At 43.6% G+C, this 22,036-nt stretch overlaps 3 protein-coding genes across 10 annotated transcripts in view; 2 read left to right on the top strand and 1 right to left on the bottom strand.

The window, feature by feature from the left end:
* The window catches only part of CTNNA2 (catenin alpha 2), a 1,050,986-nt gene that overhangs the window by 695,660 nt on the left and 333,290 nt on the right, over positions 1-22,036 (top strand). The gene's annotated exons all lie outside the window — the stretch shown is intronic.
* LRRTM1 (leucine rich repeat transmembrane neuronal 1) lies at positions 9,840-11,780 on the bottom strand. Its single transcript, XM_019750023.3, has one exon. It carries the CDS (start codon positions 11,778-11,780, stop codon positions 10,212-10,214), a length of 1,569 nt encoding a protein of 522 aa, XP_019605582.3. The 3' UTR covers positions 9,840-10,211.
* On the top strand, positions 12,172-15,284 carry LOC148758915 (uncharacterized). Its single transcript, XM_088796069.1, has 2 exons — positions 12,172-12,767; positions 14,003-15,284. The coding sequence occupies exons 1-2, from the start codon at positions 12,172-12,174 to the stop codon at positions 14,004-14,006; spliced, it is 600 nt and encodes a 199-aa protein (XP_088652195.1). The 3' UTR covers positions 14,007-15,284.

The following is a 22,036-nucleotide window of genomic DNA, read 5'->3' as shown; positions in this document are numbered from 1 at the left end:
TGTTTTGTTTTCTTTCTGTTTTTTTCTTTTTAAAAATTTTTATTAAAAAGAAAAAAAGAAAACCACTTATGTAATACCTACCATGGGCCAGGCACTGTTCAAAGCACTGTACAAATAATAACTCATTTAATTCTCGATAATAACTTAATTTCATAACAATCCTATCTCCATTGCATAAATGAAGGAACTGAGGGCCAGTTGACGTTAAGGTTTAGTAACTTGCCAAATTCACTCGGCCAGAATTTGAACCCAAGCTTGGTGTTTCCAGAGTCAATGCTTGCCACTCTTTACTCTGGTCAGTGACTGGAACATGACCTTGGGAAAGTCACTGAACTTCCCCAACCTCAGTTTAACCTATCTGTAAGATGAGGATATGAATACTTGTCTGGAGAAGGAGAGAGGAAGGTTTGTTGCAGGGTTTAACTGGGAAAATGTTAAGGTTTCAGCAGGTTGCCAGGCACCTAATAAGTACAATGTATAATAAACAACCCCCTGGGGGGTGGTTGCCTTCCGTAAATGGTCAGGAAGAAGGGGTGGCCTCTTCTGCGCATGCTCATCGTGAATCTGGTGAGCCTAGACTCTTAGCACCGTCCTCTGGCGAATGCCTCACCTTCAGGTTAAATTGTCCTACTTTTCATTCAACACATATTTACTTAATCTCTGAAGAAGAAATGGTGTGCTACTTTGACCGACAGATGCGTAGTTAGGACTGAAAAATCTGAGGGGTATGTTATCTTTCATTATATTTCAGTAGCAGTGTGCTTTCTCCTCTTCCCTACAGTGTGTTTTTCTTTTTCTTTTTGTACCTTTATGATTTTCGAAATAGTGTCCAAAAAATGATCAATATAAGAAATTCAGATAAAATGATCTGGACAGCAAGCAACGGACAGAGACTGAATTCCAAGAAGGACCATTATTTTTAGAATAAAAGAGAGAGAGAGAGAGAGAGAGAGAGAGAGAGAGAGAGAGAGAGAGAGAGAGAGAGAGAGAGAGACTTAGTTGCAGGGAAATATAGATTTCACCACAAATGCAATCACTGTGGAACAACGACAGTGAGACCAAATCACAGAGTGCTTGGTTGTTCTGCAGCTGAGGGACAGATGACAGGATTGCCGTGGCCAGCTGAAGACAGATTGCAGCATTGTTCTACTAATTGTGTATAACTTGGCTCTTCCAGACCTTTCTGTGGCAGACCAATCCAGCTCTCACTTGCCACCTTCTTCTCACTTTTAGCCAAGGCTACCTACAGTATCTCTGAGATAGAGGTCTCTACCACACATAGTTTGCAATATTGAGAATTCTTAATTGAAGATAAACATAAACATACTGATGATGGACACTGAATAATACAGGATTTTTAAAGAGGACACTTGTTTAAGGAGATACAATACACTAGAAGATTCAATCTTTATCCTTACTCTATATTATAAACCATATAAACAGTTGGCAGATCTGGTCTCATACATGAGCAATGGCCTGTGTTGTTTCATTTGAGGGGTACAAGGATGGATCTCTTGTCCGAATGTACATCACCCAGCTGTTTCAGTACCTGAAATTCTAACATTGGCACAATTTCTTTAGGTTATTTCTCCCAGAGACCCTTTTTGAAACTGCAAAAATCTATGGACAGAATTGTTATCACCATCCATCCATCAATTTTCTACTAGGATTCAGTTTTTGCATTCTTGAAAGAGTTGCTGGCAAAGGAATCGATGGCAGTGGGCTGAGCAGAAAGGGAACATTTGAGTGTTAGGGGTATTTGGAAAGAGTTGGCATCTTTTTGGCTGTCTCTGAGACATCAGAGGCTGCTGTGGCAAAGAAAAGAAACTCAGGCATGGGGTGGGGGTGGGGGTGGGGCTGGGGGCACAAGAACATTTGTTCAATGTATTCTCCAGGACACCTCGTGGAAGACTTACTGACTTTTGTATTTTGAGCAGGGCCAACCAGCCCTGTGTCATAATGACACAACAGATCAGAGGAGGAAAAGAAAGTGGTGGACGGGGAAGGACACAGAATTTAGAAGAGGCAGTTTTGGGTCCAGACCTGGCAATAGCATTGACCTTGAGCAAGCTACTTAATGTCTTCCAATGTGAGACTTCCTGTCTTAAAAAAAAAAAAAAGGGGTGGGGTGGGGTGGGGGGGACAAGTCTGTATCTGCCTTGTGAGACTGTTGGGAGAATTACAATAAATAAAATAATTAATTGTAAATAGCACTTTGTAAACTGTAGAGTGCTCAGAAACAATTTCCAAGCACATCTATGCTTGCATATCTGTCTCACAGTATTAGGTGGAGTCAAAGTGGGTCTTACTCACTAAACACTAACCTGGTCCCACCCAGCCCCCAGCCGCCATGTATTTTTAAAAAGCTGCAGTCAGACTTGTGGCTCTCATAGACTGCTGAGCTGTGCACACTGCGATACTTGGGGCCCAGTGCTTCTCAACCTTGGCTGAACTTTGGAATCACCTGGGAAGCTTTAAAATATCTCTTTGCCAAAGCCACATCCAGATCAATTAAATCAGAATCTCTTAGGGAGGGACCCAGACAGCAGTATTTATTAAAGCTCCCAAGGGGTTCCAATGCACAGCCAGGGTTGAGACGCATTCTCCCAGCTAAGCAAGAGAAAGAAGGAGGCAGCTAGACAATGGATTATTTTTTCTCATAACGTAGGGGAGAAAATGACTTTCCAACCTTACATCGAGAAGAAGTAAATAGCCAACCTGTTAGATCAGAATAAAGAGAGAAATGACTAAAAGGGTGGAGGAGTCGAGTTGGTGTATTACAGCTACTTTTGATGATTAGTTGAGCAATATAAAGCATGAATCTCGAAACTCCCTCTCGTGCTCTTTCTCTTTTTTTCTCTCTTCCCCTGTCACCCACCTCCTCCCACATTGCCTTTTTGTTCCCCAATATCGCCCCCTCTTTCCTCTCAGCTCCCCTTTTCTCGTTTTACAGAAGGGCTCTGAACTCATATTAGTTGTAGCCACTTACTCACAATGTAGTAAGCTATTTTCGGAGTCCCGTGCACACATTTTTCTGTACATCTTCTTTGCCCCACCCCCACACCAATGGCATTCATCAGCTTTTTTTTTTTTTTTACTGTGCCTCCTTCATAGCACATCCCTATGTCTGTGGTCTCACATGTGGGTGAGTGTGAGTGAGTGTATCCGCTGTAGGATTTCCTTTCATCTCTTCCTGCACATTCTAGAAACCCTATTTTCTCACCCACACATGCCTGCACTTTCTTATTCTTCCCCAGCATGCCTACCTCTGTCCCGTCTTTCTCTGACTTTTTTTTTTTTTTTTTTTTACATCGGACTTTTCTCATTCATTTGCAGGCAACCCTGATGCATCAGAATTTCTGGGGAATAGGAGTGTAGGGGAATTTTAATTTTCTGGATAAGTGACACTAGCTTGCAAATCACATTTTTTGTGTGTTTTACTGTTGGGGAAAAGGGTAACATAGAAGCCCAGAACAGGAAGGGTTCCTAGGGAATATCTGGATGACCCTCCTCAAGGCAGATAGAAAGAGGCCCATTGCAGTAAGATGATCACCAACGAACCTAAGGCAAGTGAGTAATAGCACTGGGTTTAAAGACCACGTCTTCTCAGTTCTGGACCCTGAACACCCAGAGCACACACTTGACCTGGCCTGCAGAACAGTTGTGGTTAACCAGGAGCAGTCAAATGTGAATTGCCTTCTTTTTTTTTTTAAGAACTCTTCAGTTGCCTCAGAATGCCATATGCCTGTGGCTTTCACTCATCTGTGTTGCTTGTCTGTTCCAAATATATTTCAGTTTACAATGTCCAAATCTGTAGACTATCCTGCTTCTAAGGTCTGAGATCATTTCCCTGATTGATATGTCCACACTACTCACTAGACTAAGCGCGTTGATTTTTTTGTTTTTTGGTTTTTTTTAAACGGAAACCCATTCCAGCATCCAAGTTGCAGAGAACTTGGTTGGAGAAGCAGAAAGCACAGGAAGGTGGACTGAGTTTGTTCAGACTTTAGAACACTTCCTGAAAGGCATATCAAGTATCTCATTTTCCTTCTTGTTCATTAAATATCCACTGGTAGCTTGATTTTTTTTTTTTTTCCTGTTTCTTAAATGAAGGACTGCTAAAAAGGAAAAAAAAAAAAAGTGGGTCAATTAAGGGTTCTGACAAGTTTTGTCCCAGTTAATTTAAGTTTTGCCATATGTTCTTTGAGAAGCATGTGCTAACTACAGACAGGTCCTCTCGCTGATTAGCATCCAACCTGAGGGTTTTTAATTTAGATTTCCAGCTCTCTGGCAAGAGAGAAGAAGATTAAAAGAGAATCCATCTAACTGAACCTAAACCTAACTCTTCAGAAGGGCCACTTTCAGCAAAGCCGAGATCAGCATGTTGGTTTAGACAGCCTCCTCACTTTATACCATGAAGCCGAGTTTCTCACCCTCCGCACTTGATGTTTAGGACCAAATCATTTGTTGTTGAGGAGGGTTTTCTTTGCATTGTAGGATGTTTAGAAGGCTCCCTGACCTCTAGCCTCTACATGCCAGTAGCACCACCCTCACACATGAAAATCAAACATGTTTCCAAATACTACCAGTTGTTGATTGGGTGGCATATTTGCCCCTGTTTGGGAACCGCTGCCATCGAAACATAGCCCATTTGATGACCAAGAAAGAAATGTGAATAAATCCCCAACAGTTATCTATGGTTGCCCATACTTTACTTTCTTTGAGTCAAAAATCCTCTGGTTAGAGGTTGGGATGAATGATTGCCTGGACATTGCTGCTCCTGGAAGCCTGGGAGACATGTCTCCTCTCTGGACAGAGCCCCACATTACCCAATTACCAGAGGCCAGATCAAACGAAGTTGTGAGCATTCCAGATTTGAGTATTACAGGCGTGTCATCCAACAAGAATATGGTGAACATGTTTCCTGTGGCCAGGCTAGTCTGAGGTTCTGTTCTGGGTAAAGGACTAGAGGGGCAACTGTTCAAGGAAATAACAAACGGGATATAGTGAAAAAGGCACCAAAGTGAACACCAGTGCTCCAAATACTAGCTGGGTAACTTTGCACAAAGAACTTGACCTCTATAAGCCTCGGTTTCCTCATGTAAAGATAAACTTCCTAGGACCTCTCTCACATATTGAAATCTATGGAAAGTCTCTCATACCAAGTCACCACTCAATACATGTATTTCCTCCCTCTTATTTACATCTCTGACTAAACCTTGAGGGTATAATAGCCAAGCCCTTAGCTTTGAGCAGAAAACCAAAGACCTTCAGAAACTGTGTCCAACTGAGGAAGTCAGCAGTAAGAATTTTGCTTCCTGGATCCCTGGGAAAAAAATCAGAGTAGAGCATTTCTTAATGAAAAAAATAATTTCCTAACCCTGAGGTGGAACTCATTAGTTAGGAGCATACTTTCCAAAGAATTCATTGCCATCTCCTGGCTCTTACCACTAGGTAGCATGCGTGTATTCTCCTATGGCGCGTGGAGTCCAGAAAATTTCCCAGCCTGCAAAGCACCTACCAACTCATTAAATACCATCAGCCTGAAAATACCATCATCCCACTCAGTCCTTTGCGCCTTAATGATGACTCGTTTTATCAGGTCCTTTCCTGAGTAAAAGTTTGAAAGTTTGATCATGGAAGAACAAAGCAGAAGATTAATTAATGGTGGAGGGTAGTTATGTAATAGGATCATATGTGTGTGTGGTTATGTATGTGGATACATATATACATATATATGTATATATGTATGTATATATATATAGAGACAGAGACAGAGAGAGACAGAGACAGAGACAGAGAGACAGAGACAAAGAGACAGAGAGACAGAGAGAGACAGAGAGGTGTGCCAAAACAAATGTATACACACTTTAAGAAAGGAAAAACTATTAAAATCATGGGGATGGTAACCACTTTGAGCACCTCTTGTAACTGCAGAACGTGACTTGTATTCATCTTTTGTTTTATTCGTATATATTGAGTATTATAATTTTAATAGTTTTTTTTTTTCCTTTCTTAAAATGTGTATACATTTTTTGGCACCATCTCTGTGTGTGTGTGTGTGTGTGTGTGTGTGTGTGTGTGTAATCCTACACATCTCTCAAAATATATTTCAGGAGCCTGTTTAACAGTTGCATTCCAGCCAACACTTGTTATTTGACATTTCATCAATGGCAAAGCAAAATCAACCAGCACAATCCCTGTCTAGAGGAGAAAAGTGATGCTTCTTTTGACGACCCCGAAACATTATAATACCCATTCTCCAAAGCAAATATAGTCTGGTCTTTCGATAATGTACTCCAGAGAGGGGCATCTGATGCCTTTCATTTTTCCAGGATATGTGATCCACCAGTATCCTCTTCTACACGGCAGGTAGCATGGGTGCCAAACTTGCTGACAAGTCGATTGATGTAACCCCAACACACAGGTAGCCCCTAAGCCCTCCAGTGACCTGTGTGCACTTGCTGAGGAAACTTAAGAGGAATAATAAGTGCTGTTTGCCCCTTTAATTTTTATACTTACACATAGTCTTGAATGTGTTATTGATGCTAAATCATACCAAACATCTGCCTTCGTGTATGCAGGGAGGAAAGGTAAGGCACTTACCTTTCCTCATGCTTTGAGGAGCTTGGGAGAATGTAAAAAAAAACGGATTTTAAAAAGTTTCCTTTTCCTGGAATAACCTTTTCTTTGTGATGGCAACTTTTCAGTCCTGAGAGCCTGGTATGTGGATGGGATGGGTCATCTCAACTGTCAAGGCTAAAGTCTGAGTGTCAGGGGCTGTGTTTTCACCCAGTAAAGGCCAAAGGATGGGTTTCATTTAACCTGCTCCCTCTGACACAAGTTAAAAAACAACCAGGGCTAAGACTGGGGTGAGAGTGTCATTTGTCATTGTAAAAGACTTTTGTTCTATATAAATATTCCAAAGCCCTCTATAGCATGGCTGTACTTGAATCAGTTGGGAAGGGACCTGCAAATGGAGGGTTAATCCATCACAACGCCCAGGAAGAGACATGAACTGTGGCCTTAAATTCTTCTCAGATAGCACAGGATAATGAGATTAGCACCCTCTGTGGGAAGAACAACAAAAAAAGTGCTATCCCTTTAAAAATTAGATTCTCTTTTAAATGCTCAGTTGTTTGCTTACAGGGGTCAGAGCAAGTTTCTTGAAGCTTAAAGATTAATTAATTGGAGAAAGAAAAGATTTCAAGTATCACAAAACCTTATTTAAAACTACCAATTTCCCTTATTCTTGCCTTCTCCCTGCCCCTGCCATTTCCCAAACCAACAGTCACAGGAGCATGAAATAATGTGAGCTAAATACCTGTGTGTGTGGAAGAAACATATTTGCTTGCCTGCAAAGACACACAATGCAGAGACCTAGAGACATACACACACCAAGTAAGCATACAGCTTTCTCTGACCATCATTTGTTCAGGTCGCAGACAGCAGATTCCTCTTTACAGTGATCTTTCATTAGATTTACAAGGACTTACATGGACTTAAGATCTTCTACATGTGTGGTGTTTAGTCATATTGGGGAGAGGGGGCGGTGGCAGCAGCACAAAACAAAGCACGATTATTTTCTCATTGACTACACTGAAAAAAGAAGAATGAAGCAGGGGGAGCCTTGGGATGGGAGATGAACTCTACAGTTTCCCGTATCCCTATTTCTAGTGGGTAGGTGGGACCTGTGGTTCTGCTGTTGCCAGGAAGGCTTTGCTTCTAGAAGCTTTCACTGTAAGCATAGGAACACGGTCCTTAATGCACCAAGCCAGAGCAGCTTTTGGTTCTGGATTTTAGTAACCTTCCTATGAGGAGATTAAATCAAAAGAATCCAAGGAGATTTTCTTCAATTACCACAATTTGGGGATTCTTTTTTTTTTTTTTTTTTTTTTTTTGAATGCATGTGGTCTTCTGGAGGAGGCCTCTTTAGTGGGGTTTAATTTTAGATGTGAGATGCATCCTCCTTGTCTCTGTTACCCCTGCCCTCAGAGTGATATGCTATTTTAAACAGTTGCCCCAAATGACTGATCATGCTTAGACTAAATTCAAACCCCCCTCCTCAAAGTTCTCAAACAAAGCACCTCTCTTGTAAAACATTACGAGCCTAAATGGGTGTTACATTCATTGCGTGTGTCATAATGCCATGTTTTAATTATAAACAAAGCAAGAGGAAGTTTCCTAAGGTGGTGTGTGTGTGTGTGTGTGTGTGTGTGTGAGAGAGAGAGAGAGAGAGAGAGAGAGAGAGAGAGAGAGAGAGAGAGAGAAAGAGAAGATGTCTCCCAAGGCTTAATATCTTAGAGATATTTGCAAAAAGGTTTCTCTTGAAAGGGCCTCTTAGAAGCAGTATTATCAGGCATATTGGTTTCTCCATAGGTAGACATCTACTACCAGTCCTCAGCTTAAGTAAATCTCCTGGTGATAACCATTCTGCATTTCAAACAGCTGATTGAGCCTCTTTTAGTAGGTGGCTGGAGGCATTTGCATTTTGGGAGATGGTGGCGTCTTGTTCCCCCCACCCCCATCCCTCTTCCTGCTATTTGGACTTCTCTCTTAAAAAAGAGAAATAAAACAGAAAGATGCCAGTCTGTAGGGTCATTCAGAGGGATGAGCACCTGAGTTTCAGAAGACTGCTGGACATGGACAACATTGGTTCAGTGTTCACTATCAGCCATCCATGACAGTTTATTTCAATCACACATTTGCGTAAGTCGTTAGTGAGTGAAAGACCCCTCCCATTCAACATACATACACTTCCTTCTTCCCCTTCCCCACCCACCAACTGATACTATTCGACAGTTTAGTTCTTTGAACAACCTAAATGTCAATGATGAACCTGGAAACCTACAAAGGATAGGAAGGGGCAATCATTGATCCCAATACACACAAAAAGTAAAACACAGGGACAGCAAGCATTACACAAAAAGGCAATCTGAGAGGAGGCAGTTTTTCTGTCCTGGGTTAACAAATTAATCCCATCTGAGGAATATTGAAACACAGAATCAAATGATGATCTTCCCCACGCCCCCACCACCTCCACTACCAGAGCCCTCACGTACCGCTTCTGCATCAGGTCTGCCCCCTAAAGTCTCCTGCTACAAGGCATTACCCTGTAGGCATTCATCATGAGGCAGGATTTCTTTGACTGTTCCCTATAGTAACTAGGAGTGTGCTGTCACTGCTGAGAGCTTAAGCTTTTTGCAGTCTTAGCAATGAACTCCAGAAAGCACAGCTTTCATCACCAAACCTTTGGATTCAGCCTCATTCCCCTCAGACCACAGAGGGGTCTCTTTCAGGGAAGAGTAGGGAAAAGGGCACAGATGCTACTAAGTCTGTGACTCAAAGGCATAGGAGAATTACGAACCAGTGGATTTCAGGGGCAAAATTCTTTTAATTGATTTGAAAAAATGGCTGTATTAAGTGTAAATACATTTCTTGTTACTAGGACAAACTGTCTGGCACTGCCTTTTAAAAACCATTTGCAATGATCTCTGCCTTAAAGGCTGAGCAATGATGCTCAGTCCTCAGTTCACGTGCTTTAAAATGGTTAGATTGCACTGTATCCCCTAAAAATTATATAAAGTGTCTTGTTTTTTTAGTCCTTAATCATGTGGAGTAAATCAACCTGATAAGCTCTGTTTGCCCTGCTTATTATTTCAGACGGTGTCTGAATACTTTGCTCCTTAATTTTTGGATCTTCCTTCTGGACACTGGACACCCCTTTCCCCAACACACACACACACACACACACACACACACACACACACACAGAAGGAAATTTTAACTGTTGCTTCTCTTTAGCACAGGTAACAATTCATTTAGGTTACACCAGTCTGTAAAAACTGTAAGTGCTATTTTATTTTAAACATTTTAGTTTACAAAAAAAAAAAATCAATGATTTGTACCTTTTTACACTCTCAGATTCCTGAATATGGAAAGATCTTCAAAGGAAGGAAGGAGTTCTCATATGAAATTTAAGATAGACTGTCCTGAAGGTTGTGGGGTGGGTTTTTTGTTGTGTTTTATTTCGTTTTTGTTTTTAAGACACAATAAAGCTAAAATGTCAAGTCTCTGGGAGCGATCCCCTTACAGTTTCAGTCAAGGAGCATATCAGAGCACGGACAAGGAGACCCCAGCCTGGCGCTCGCCGGCCAGCCCCGGCGGCCCAGGCGTATTTGGTAGCGCACGGGTGAGAGCCACTGGGACGTTCACACCTCGCATTCCCTTGCGGGTTGCTGGTGGCAGGTACACGAGCCATACTCGTTGATGATCACCAGGGCTCCCTCAATGTGATTGGGTTTGTAATCAACGTAGTATTCCTGGGCAGACATGGCAGCCATCTGATGCATGGTCTGTTTCTGCTTTTGCTTCCTGCGCTGCGTGACAAAGCACTGTCTGAGCTGCCTGAGGCTAGCTGGGAAACACTTCCAGGAGACGTAGAGCACCAGGACCACGATGAGGAAGGAGAAAATGAGGGCCATGGTGCCTGTGACCACCTTGTGGATCTGCACGGCGTTCTCGGCGTGCTCGCCGCTGGGGAGAGCCACAGTAGCCGGCTCCAGCGTGCCGTCGAGCGGCCCCTCCCTGCCGTCAGCGAGCGTGGTGGCGGGACTGGCGGGGGGGCCCAGGTCACTCCGGTTGGTCACTGTTGAGAGCAGATGGTCGCTCGTGGGCTCGGCCCCATCCTCGCACAGGTGGAAGGCGTACACGGCGTCCAGGACGTCCTCGCCCTGCGCGTACTCCGGGCTGGCGCACTGCAAGTTACCATCATAGCGCCCCTGGAAGTTGCTGAGCCATGAGGCCAGGGCGCACACGTTGCGCCCACAGTCCCACAGGTTCCCAGTTAGGGTGATGCTCGTCAGCGACTTCCAGGAGTTGAGGATCCGGGGCTCGACGTAGGTGAGGCGGTTGGAGTCCAGCTGCAGAGACTGCAGGTGCGGCACCGTCTCGAACACATGGGGCTCCATGTACTCGATCTCGTTGCCCGACAGGTCCATTTTCTCCAGGTTCCAAACCCAGTCCAGCGAGCTGACCACAATGGCTACCTTGTTCCTCCTCAGGCAGAGCGAGTGCAGGGAGATGAGGCGCGGGAAGTGGGCGAAGTTCACCTTGACCAAATCATTGTGCTCCAGGTGCAGCTCGGTGAGCTTGAACAAGCCGGCGAAGGAGTTGCGCGCCAGACTCTTGAGCTGATTGTATCCGATGTCAAGAAACTTGAGGCTGCGGCAGTCCTGAAAGATACGCACGGGCACGAACTGGATGGCGTTGGCCCGCATGTGCAGCGTGGTGAGCTTCCGCAGCCCGTGGAAGAGGTCCGGTGCCAGCGCCTGTAGCTTGTTGTAGGAGAGGTCCACGCTGCGCAGGTTGGGCATGGGCCGGAAGGTGGTGTTGGCCAGCTGGGTGATCTGGTTGGAACTCAGTGTGAGTTCCTTAACTCGGCGCAGTTTCTGAAAGGCGTCCCCCTGCACCGAGCAGATGTGATTGTGATCCAGATAGAGCCACGTGAGCTGCATTAACCCCGTGAACTGGCCGGCGCGCAGCTCCGAGAGGCTGTTGTAGCGCAGGGACAAGCCCAGCAGGCCGGACAGATTGTGGGGCGCCTCGGTGAGGTTGAGCGCCTCGCAGTACAGCAGCCGCCCCTCGCACCGGCACAGCTGCGGGCACCCGCTGGGGGCGGCGGGCAGCATCTGAAAGCAGGCCCCCAGCAGACACAAGACCACCCCCGAGGGCCTCCTCAGCAGCCAGTATAGACAGAGACCGAGCAGCAGGAAATCCATTAGCGAGAATCTTTCCAGAGATGCTGGAGAATGTCCATTGGAAGCGCTCGGTCAGAAATCTACATCATATTTTATTCCGAGGGAGAGGGAGCGGGGGAGGGGGAGAAAATGGCAAAAATCAAATAAATATATCGAAATAAAGAAGGAGCCCCCCCTCCCCAAAGCCACACGTTCACCTCTAAGCATGCAGAAAGCTGGGCAGCATAGAAAGTTCACAGCCACGGAAAGATCAAAGAGATGGTGATTTGGTCCATGTTAGATGCTGCAGCAAAGAAAAGGGAAGAAAAAAAAAATCTTCGGGAAAGAATTTAATTAAAAAGTGTCTTACCCACCCTTTTCCAGAGAGTGACAACCTCCATTCAGCTGCTCCCTTTGTGTGCAGGCTAATTATATGCAGGGCGAGAGAAGACCCCTCTGTGTTTCCGAGGCAGCCCCGGTCCGCGGCCAGCGGATCTGGCAGGCGCACAATGTCTCACTTTGCTGCTGGGCTTGGGGCTGCAAGGGCGGCTGGCGAAGCGAGGAGGCGACTTCTAGGACCCGCAAGTTTCTCAACTACGTGCTGGAGCCCGGGCTTCGCCTTCCTGCCAAGGTCCTTTCTCTCTGCAGTTCGGACTGTGACGTGGTGGGGAAAAAAACTCCAAACTCGGGGCTCGCGACTACCCAGGATTTGACAGTCTGGTTAATGTCCGTCATTGGAAAGGACCACGGACCGGCGCCACCTTTTAGTCCGCGGAGACCACCTGCCATTCGCGCCCGAGGCGGCTGCGGAGAGCGGGCTCGCTCATGCTTTGCGGGTGGAGGGCGGCGGGGAGGCTCGGGCGGCGGTGCGGGGAGCGGGCAGCGGGGAGCGGCGCCCGGGCTCCTTCCCTCCGCCAGGCAGTGTGCGGCGCGAGCTTGCACAGGCACCTACTGCTCACTGAGTGTCGTAAGCTGCTCACGATTGTGCGTCTTCCCGGAGCACCTCAGACATGGGCAGATTGAAAAGGGGTGGGCATAAAACCAACATTTTACCGAACCACTAAAGTAATGTATGTTCTTTGATGAAATGGACAACACTTTCAGCGTTTTTGTCCATATTTCAGAAAAAGGGGAGAGGGGACGAAGGTATGGGGTATCATCATCAACAGCAAGCTATTTCCAAGTGGGAAATTGAACTATTCTGTTCTCTCCCCCTTCTCTTTTGGGGATGTCCCTCCTCCCCCTTTAAAGCTGTCTATTCGTAAGGGATACGTAGGGATCTGTAGAGAAATCAGCGTTTGGTCCTTCGCTTGGGAAAAGCAACTTGAGAGATGATAGAGGAAAGCGATGATTGCGGGGGCTTCGCTAAGATTATTTTTTCCTTGTGGGTACTGGAGTTCTGCAGTCAGCCAGTTCTTTTAGATGGTGGGTGGGTGAATGCGTCCCAACCCCGCTGGATGAGAAGGCATCCCGTCCCAGTGGCACGAGACCCGGTGTGGCAGAAACTTATGCCTGTGTACAAGGAGTCTTGCCTGAGATTCCGATGGGGTTTCCCCAGTCTCCATAGATGTCTTTGGGTTCTGTGGTGGATTAAAGAAGGGTTATGCTGTATGGCACTGAGGGAGCGGGGGCTGATCCTGACATGCTGCCCGTGGTGATTACAGTGCCCTGGGGTATGTATACCCCATTCCAGGAGAATGAGCAGAGAGGGGGTAGTTTAAACCATAATGGTGCCTAACCCTCTCCATACACACACCCCTAACTAAACTTTGAGACTGTTACTAAATTGTGTCTTCTAAGTATGAAGAGGTCTTTGCCTAATTATTTTCATTCACAATCCTTAATAGATGGGTCCTTACAGTGATCCTCTCTCTCTCTCCCTCCCTCCCTCCCTCCCTCCCTCCCTCCCTCCCTCCCTCCCTCCCTCCCTCCTTCCCTCCCCAAATGGCCTTGAGAGGATCTGCACTGCTACTGTCAGGGACCTGTTGGTCATCTGTTTAAAAAAAAAAAAAAAAAAATCCCCAAAGATGGATGAAAAACTCCACTTGAAGTGACTGTGGGCATCACAGTGATGCCCAAGGGGGTGATAGGGAGAATCAAATGTGACTCATCAAGGGTGACTCTCCAGCTGCTCTTTTTGAATCCCCACCAGTTCTGCCTCTCAGTAACTAAAAATATGTGGGCATTATCTGCAGTGATGTTCACTTTAATAAGAATTTGGGTCAACTTTTTGGCATTAACTGACTTGGTCTCTTGCATTCCAGCTGAAGATACTAACCAGTGGGATGACAGTCCCCAAAGACTCGTGATACTTTTCAGGAAAAGTCCTATGAACACGGGTATAAATCATTCCATTTTGGATTTATTTGAACTTTGCTCTGGTCATTCATCTCTGAGATGCATCATTTCATTGGAAGGAAACAAACCTGAAAAGTCCCAGAAATCAAGTTTGAGGAACTAGAGGAGACATTAGAAAATCGAACACTTGATTGTGCACGTGACAAAACCGGCACAGAGACATCAGGTGATTATCTGAGGTCTCACAGCTTCTTCCTGGCACAGATGGTTTTTTTGGCTGTCCCACACCCAAGTGATCTTCTTTCTTGGCCATTCTTCATGGTTGCCTCACCGTCACTCTTGCCTCCTACCTAACTCCAGACTGGGCACCAGCAGGTTTTGTCCTGGCACCTCCAAGTTGCTGCAGAACACTTGAACTGACAAACCACTCCACCACCAAGGGTTTTCACCTCTTGCCAAGACAATTATTCCTGACAGCAGGCGTGCTGATGGAGCCATAAACTCTAAAAGGGGGCAGGCAGGGGTAAACAGTGGCCAGCCATTCAGTAAATACTGTGAGTGCAAGCCGCCTAATCCCCATGGCTGCTAGCAAGAAAATCTTCCCCATGCTGGCAGCTTGGCAGAGTGGTGATGGAGCCTGCCAAATGGGCAAGAAGAGGTCCCACTTAGATGTCACGTGATTTGTAGAGCTGGTACAGAGAGGCAGGAAAGAATGGAGTGTTAGCAAGAAGGGAAGAGAATAAAATTAAATTTACGGCACTACTATGTGAGTCTTCTACATATGTTACTTGACATGTAGAGGATGTGTCTAATTGATATACATAGTGCTTTTCAGAATATTGTCCTGCAAATTATTTCATCTGAATGTCATCTTAAAACCTTTCTCACCTCTAATGTGGCAAGTTTGCATCTTTTCTATAGTTTTCAACCCCTTGGCAGAACTGTATACATTAACAGATTGAAATGAGCTTTATTGAAATTTAGCTATTCTAAATCATCTAAGTTGCAGAATCCCAATTTATTATGTATTTAAAGCATACCAGCACTGATTAAATCAATGCAAATTAGGTTAAATAAGAACAACATGAATCAAGTGTTTCAGCAAAGTTGAGTGGAGAAACGACAACTTTTGAGTCACCACAGCAAGCTGATATGGCTGTTTTTCACGAGTTTTAATTTCATGCTTCTTAGGGTCCAACACACAAAAAAGTAATAAAAGAAAAAAGGAAAGAACTCAACTAACGTCCTCTATTTCTTTATGTTTGATCTTTCACATTTCTTTACATATATCTGTGAGGACATCTGATTCACCAGGTTATAATGTGACTGTTGTGTATACTTGATCAATCTCTTCTTTTAGATTAACCACAGGTTTCTGTGGGCAATTGTTCCTCCTTTGGTGTTGGATGCTGATGATAAATGCTTTATAGGCTTTGAGACCACCATTCCCATTTTCCATGGGAAGGAGCTTGAGCCTGCCCGGCTGAATTACCATAGTAGTTGGGTATCAGGAAAACCACCCCAAGCCATCAGGTCAACATGTGATTGGGGACTGGGGTGAGAAAGGATAAGAATCCCAAAAATGTAGATTCAGCAAATGGGAAGGGATGCAGGGGTACATCAAGTGTGAATATGTTTGCCAAAACAAGATCTGGAACTCAAGGAAGGTAAGAGCAAGGTTGGTGCCACTGGAGAGGCCAGACATATAGCTTGGAGGAGGGAGCGATGATTAATTCCTTCACTTCTAGAACTGACAAATTAATCTTTGCATAATAAAACACCTTGTTTTTTCTTGTACTTCATGTTGTGATGGGGAGGTGGGTGGTGATCACATATTATTGTTTTTTTTTTCTTTTTTGGGGGGGGTCTATCTTACCTCTCCCATTTTATCTCAACTGAGATCACCTCCAATTTGTTCATTTCAGTTGAAATAATTTGTGCACCAAAAGGTGAAAGTGAAAAAAGTCTGAAATGAGCACACATTCTGGGGATTGGCTTTCCCTTAGTCATCTTTGGAAGTGTTCAAGGAAAGAGAAATTCGAGAAGTGATTTTAATGTTCTGTCTCTGCTTGCTCCAGCATGGACCTTACTCTTTATGTTGCTGTCTTTAATTTTTCATGGAAATGAACCATGGCTTTTCTTTAAAATGAAGAATTTAGAAGAAGGATAAGAGGGTGACAGTCCCAATTTCAAAAGGAGAGAATGAACTCTGTTGCTTCCATGGGCACACGGTATAAAGCAAGCGTTTACAGAGTGCCTCTAAAGGCGCATGTGGGGCTGAAGGATGAGGGCCCTGAAGCTTCTCTTTGGAGATCTATTTAGGAAAAACAAACTTAAAAGGCAAGCTCATTTTTCTTATTAAACTTTATCCTCTCAAAACAAGTTAGTACTACAGATAGCACTGTGGAAGCACCTATCATGTGTAAGCGATGATGTGAGTAATGGGAGTAAACGAAAGAAATGCTGTGACTCGGTGCTTTATTCCAGGAACTGTAGAAAAGAAGGTGAATCAGACACTGAGGGACTTCGCTGTACATCCTTATGTATATATTGTTCCGTGCTTGAGAGTAAATGTCTCTAGAACATAGGAATGAGAAGAGCTGACAGACAGGTCAAATGGACCTGTGTTAACCAGTGTTAAATGACTTCCTTGAAGGAAACAAAGTTTAGCAAGTGGTTTTAAGGACTCAAGATGTAGGTTCACTGACAGGAGGGAGGGGCATTGTGAAGGCTTAAATCCAAGTATGGGAACTAGAATGCTTCTATCATGATGAGTGGATTCATCCCATTGTACAGGGTGGGAGGGACAGAAGGAAGGCACGGACAACGGGCATCTCTGTGTGGGAGAGAGGATGGAAGTTGGTCAAGGGCTTTCAGTGCTGCCCTGAAACTTCTAGTTTGCCTGTTTATTCTTCTAGTCCCTAAGGTTCAATATCTTGGAGTTATCTTTGACTCTTGTAATAAAAACATGGTTTAATTCATGAGGTCTGCCCTGCTCTCCTGGGCCCCTCTCAGTGCTGTCATGTTCTGATCAGGTCATATAATACCTGACTGCTCTATATACTCTCCCCATTTGGGCTTACCTTCATCCTCGCTGTCCTTCAAGGTCAATGTCAGATTCCCTCTATGACTTCTTAATCCCCTTCTCATCCCCATGTAAAGTGACCTCTCATTCTTCTCAACTCCATTAGCAGCTTAGCTTTACTATCATGTTTCTGGTCCTATTCCCCTTATATGAGTGTGACAATAATTCCTACTTATAGTTTTAGAAATTGATGGGACATTAAACATTGTTGAGACTAGAAGTAAAAAGACCTAATTAGAGTTCCTGCTTTGCCATTTTCTATAGTTTGATCTTATATAGGTCACCCCATTGTCAGTAAATAGGGCTAAAGGTGGCTATTTTAAACGATTCATGGGGGAAGTCAAAGGAGATCATGTATATTAGAGTCTTGCAACTCAAAAGTGTAAACATAGGGGCTGGCCCATTGGCTCAGGCGGTTAGAGTTCCATGCTCCTAACTCTAAAGGCTGCTGGTTCGATTCCCACATTGGCCAGTGGGCTCTCAACCACAAGGTTGCCAGTTCAATTCCTCAACTCCCGCAAGGGATGGTGGGCAGCACCCCCTGCAACTAAGATTGAACACAGCACCTTGAGCTGAGCTGCCGCTGAGCTCCCGGATGGCTCAGTTGGTTGGAGCGTGTCCTCTCAACCACAAGGTTGCCGGTTCAACTGCCGCAAGGGATGGTGGGCTGTGCCCCCTGCAACTAGAAAACGGCAACTGGACCTGGAGCTGAGCTGCGCCCTCCACAACTAAGATTGAAAGGACAACAACTTGGCTTGGAAAGAAGTCCTGGAAGTACACACTGTTCCCCAATAAAGTCCTGTTCCCCTTCCCCAATAAAATCTTAAAAAAAAAAAAAAGTGTAAACTTAGGACTAGCAGCCTTGGAGCATGTTAGAAATGCAGACTCTTAGGTGTTTCTCTAGACCCATTGAATCATATCTGCATTTTACCATTAGTCCTAGGTTAAAATTAACTTTTGAGAAGCATTCTATGGAAGCATTCACAAATTCTAACCTTAAAATATGACCCAGGTATCACTGATTCCCTAGTTTTATAACTGAGAAATTGAAGGGCCAGAAATGTTAAGTGATTTCCCACGATTAGTGATAGAACCTGGACAGAAACACCACAACTTCTCTCTCCTATTAGATTGCAAACATACAATGTAAAGTCAATGTCTATCACACTACCTAGCACTTAGTGGGGCTCTTAATAAATTGGTTTTCTCTCTGGGACAGCAGGAAGCATAGAACCTTGTTTGTGCAAGCTTTTGGCATCTTCTGGCTTATGTAACTCCTCAGTTTTCTTATTACCGACAGTCTGTATGTATTTCTCATAGACATTCAAGTTTTACCTTTCTATTGGAGAAAACTAGGGGGAAAAAACGGGAAAAATAAAATTTAAAATGAATATTAAGTCACCTAAAATTCAACCACCCAGGGAAAAAATACTGTCTTAGATATGTATTCTTTTAGAATTTGTCTATTTCACATATATTTATGTTTTCTAAAAATCTGATAACATTATGCATATTACTATTTTTTCACTATTGATATTTTCCCATATCAAGAATACAAATGGATAGTATCTTCAATGGTTACAAACCGTTCTATTTTATTTATTTTATCCTTCCCCTATTGTTACCAATTAGGTTCTTTCTGTTTCTTAGCCATTATAAAATGGCTATGATGAAAATCCTGATAAATATACTGCTATAAACTGAGTGTTTGTATCCCCCCCAAAATTCATGTGTTGAAACCTGATCCACAATATGATGGTTTTTCAAGGTGGGGCCTGTGAGCGGTTATTAGGTCATGAGAATGGAGCCCTCAAGAATGGTTTTAGTGTCCTTATAAAAGAGTCCCCAGAGCTCTGCCATGTGAGGACACAATGAGAAGAAGGCTATTTATGAACTAGGAAGTGGGTCTTCACCAGACACCAAATCTGTAAGCGCCTTGATTTTAGACTTTCCAACTTCCAAAACTGTGTGGAATAAGTGTTTGTCATTTAAGCCACTGAGTTTATGGTAGTTTGTTACAGCAGCCTGAACGGACTGGGACATAGACCTTTGTACGTTTGGGCAACTGTGTGTTCTTACATTTCAATTCTAGAAGTGAAATTGGTGTTCAAAAGATGGGGACTTTTAAAAGATTTTTAATACAAAACACCAGATTGCACTCCTAAATGTTGTATACATTTCACCCTCAATAACTCTTGGCTATTTTCTCTCCTTCAGAAATTCCACCACACCACAAATAGAAACATGTTGGTCCTCTCTCCTTCATCTGGTGGGGTTACTGACTGAGACCCCTGCCTGAATCTGTTCTCCGTACCTTGAAACCACCCGTCCTTCCGATACTCATTTCCTCACTCCTTCACGTAGAGGCTGTTCCCACTTCAGGTGGAGGGTTGGTCTTTGGGATCTTCAATGTTTTTTTCTGGGAGCTAATGAACATTTCATTCCTGCATCTTACAGACTGGTTGGCCAGCTAAATTGTTTTCAGTATCTAAATGACTGGAAATAATTTAATGCAGTGTTACTTAAGATGCTCTGTGGTGATAAGAAAGTTTAAATACAGAGGTTGTCAAAAAGATGTATACATATTAAAATGTGTATACATCTTTTGGGCACCCTTGGTATATTTGTGAAATGCACTGGACTCTGCTCTGTTCTTTGAGATTCGCAATATACTGTTTATCTCAATCACAAGAAATCTTGATTTTCAGGGTTTCACCCACTTATTTGGGACACCTGTTAACACCAAACCAGTGTGCCAGAACAAATTGTAAACATGTGTTTAATTGCAGTCCGCAGGTACACTTGATTTTAACTTGGCTCTTACCGTGCCGAGGAGTGATTCTAGGGTTTAGACTTCAAGCACTGTAGTAGGATGCTGGTGCAAGAACCTGTTTTTCTGTCAGGTCTCAAGGATTTATGAGGTTAGGTAGACAACTGCAGTTGTTCTGCTTGGTATTAGAAAGTCTCACCAGGTCATCCTAGCCACAAGTAATGGAACCAATTTATTCTGTAGTAAGTTCTACTTCGGATATATCGTGACATTTAACTACCTTGTTGTATAGAATTTTCCAGATAATTGCTAATTTTGTCTTTGAAGATATAATGAAACTCCCTAAGGGCAGACTTATTTTCCTGCTTTTAGGACCCTCTAATACTTCCTCTAAAGGTGTAGAAGAAGATCAGATATGAGAGATTATGTCTAAAGGGCTTGGGACTTATCACATAACACTAGTAAACATGTCCACTCTAGAAGAGAGAGATTCTGGTTCATAGAGATTCTTGTTGAGTTGAGTTTATTAACTGGTTTGAATTCTTGTCTAATCAATAACTTAGTGAATCCGAGCTAAATACAAAAGCCTCTATGTTACATTGACATATAGGAACCAAATGTGAACCTAGGCAGGTCCAAACTTTTGGAGTTGAAGTCACACAGGTTAATGTCATTTGTATGTGGCCTCCTTTCACATATTTATTTCATGTAGGAAGCCCCCTACCATCCTTAAACAATGAGCCTTCTGTGGTGAATTAATCTGTCAGTTGAATGCATTTATCTCTTTATTCAAATCATCTCCCATTCTAGAACCACTTCTTAATCTCCTAAAGCACCTTGAGGAAGCCTTTTAATTATTTAACATAAATGTCTATTGCTGTTCTTATTTGTTTTTATTAGTTTAAGTTAAATGGATGTTTAGCTGATGAGATAGAGTTAGATAAAATGATAAAATGTGGTACCTGCCTTCAGTGTTCTCGGCTCTGGAGTGGAGGTGATGGGTAACAAAACAATATGATTCATGCTAAGGAAGAGATGTAAACAAGAGCTGTGATTGCGGAGATTTCTCTAGCAAATTGAGCAAGGCCAGTCAGAGGAGCTGGGAAAAAGGAGGAGGAGTTGGCCAGATGGATGGATGGAGGCCACTCCAGTCAGTAGCAAAGTCTGTGAAAAAGCTACAGGGGCTTCTGAGAGCTTAGGATGTCTGGAGCACAGGTGAGAGAGAGAGAGAGAGAGAGAGAGAGAGAGAGAGAGAGAGAGAGAGAGATAAGACTGGAGTATTAGCTTAGAGCCAGATTGGGAAGACTTTCAACTTGGATTATGATTTCCAAAATGTGGGTTCAAGGAATATATTTCTGATGAGAATCTTGACTATGAAGGGCAGGGAAAAGGATACTGGAAGCAAGGAGAGCAGTTGGGAGGCTACCACATCTGCTCAAGTGTGAGACTGACTATCTTAACATTGGAGAGGGACAAGGTAAACCAGGCACAATACTAGTTTTATAGTGGTATTGATGATCTTTTAAATGGCACTTTCAAAAACAAGAATTGAAGATGATTTCAATAGAATGGATCAATTTTGGTAGCTACGAGACAAGGAAGAGTGTGATGTGAAAGCATACTCTAAAGTTTAGAGCTAAGGGTAAGCAGATGAAGATAGGGACAGAGGTTACAGCTGGACACACAGATCACAGAATCTCTGGAACCTGCTTGGTGGTGTTACCGCGGTGGTAGTGAGTGCAAATCCTCTAAGAGAAAGATTAGAATCCAGCTGATGCAGGATCAGAAGTGTTCTTAGTCCAGTAAGGTAACGTGGGTGTGGGGAGCAGCTGGATGATAGGGAGTGGTAAGGCCTGTGCTATCCACAGAGTGCATGCTTTCATTAAGGGCTTTCAGATTCTAATTTTTCAGAATCCTTTTCTATTAGAAAGCAAATGATACTGCAGACTTTATTAGCTTGTGGAATATCAGTTTGCAAAGTCTTTTTTCTTTTTTCTTTTTTTCTGCTGATTCTCAATGTAGAAAGATTACTAGGAGGGGGCAGAAGAGGTAGAGATTGCCTCACTAGGAAGGACAATTTTTAAAAATTGAGAAACACTGCCCTTGTCCCCAATTAGCAGCCTGTGTTACGTAGGCATGGCCATG

This window comes from Rhinolophus sinicus, chromosome 2 (genome assembly GCF_057876585.1).
Source record: "Rhinolophus sinicus isolate RSI-liver-muscle chromosome 2, RSI-T2T, whole genome shotgun sequence".
Taxonomy (NCBI): Eukaryota; Metazoa; Chordata; class Mammalia; order Chiroptera; family Rhinolophidae; genus Rhinolophus; species Rhinolophus sinicus.
This window is presented reverse-complemented; position numbering and strand designations above follow the sequence as displayed.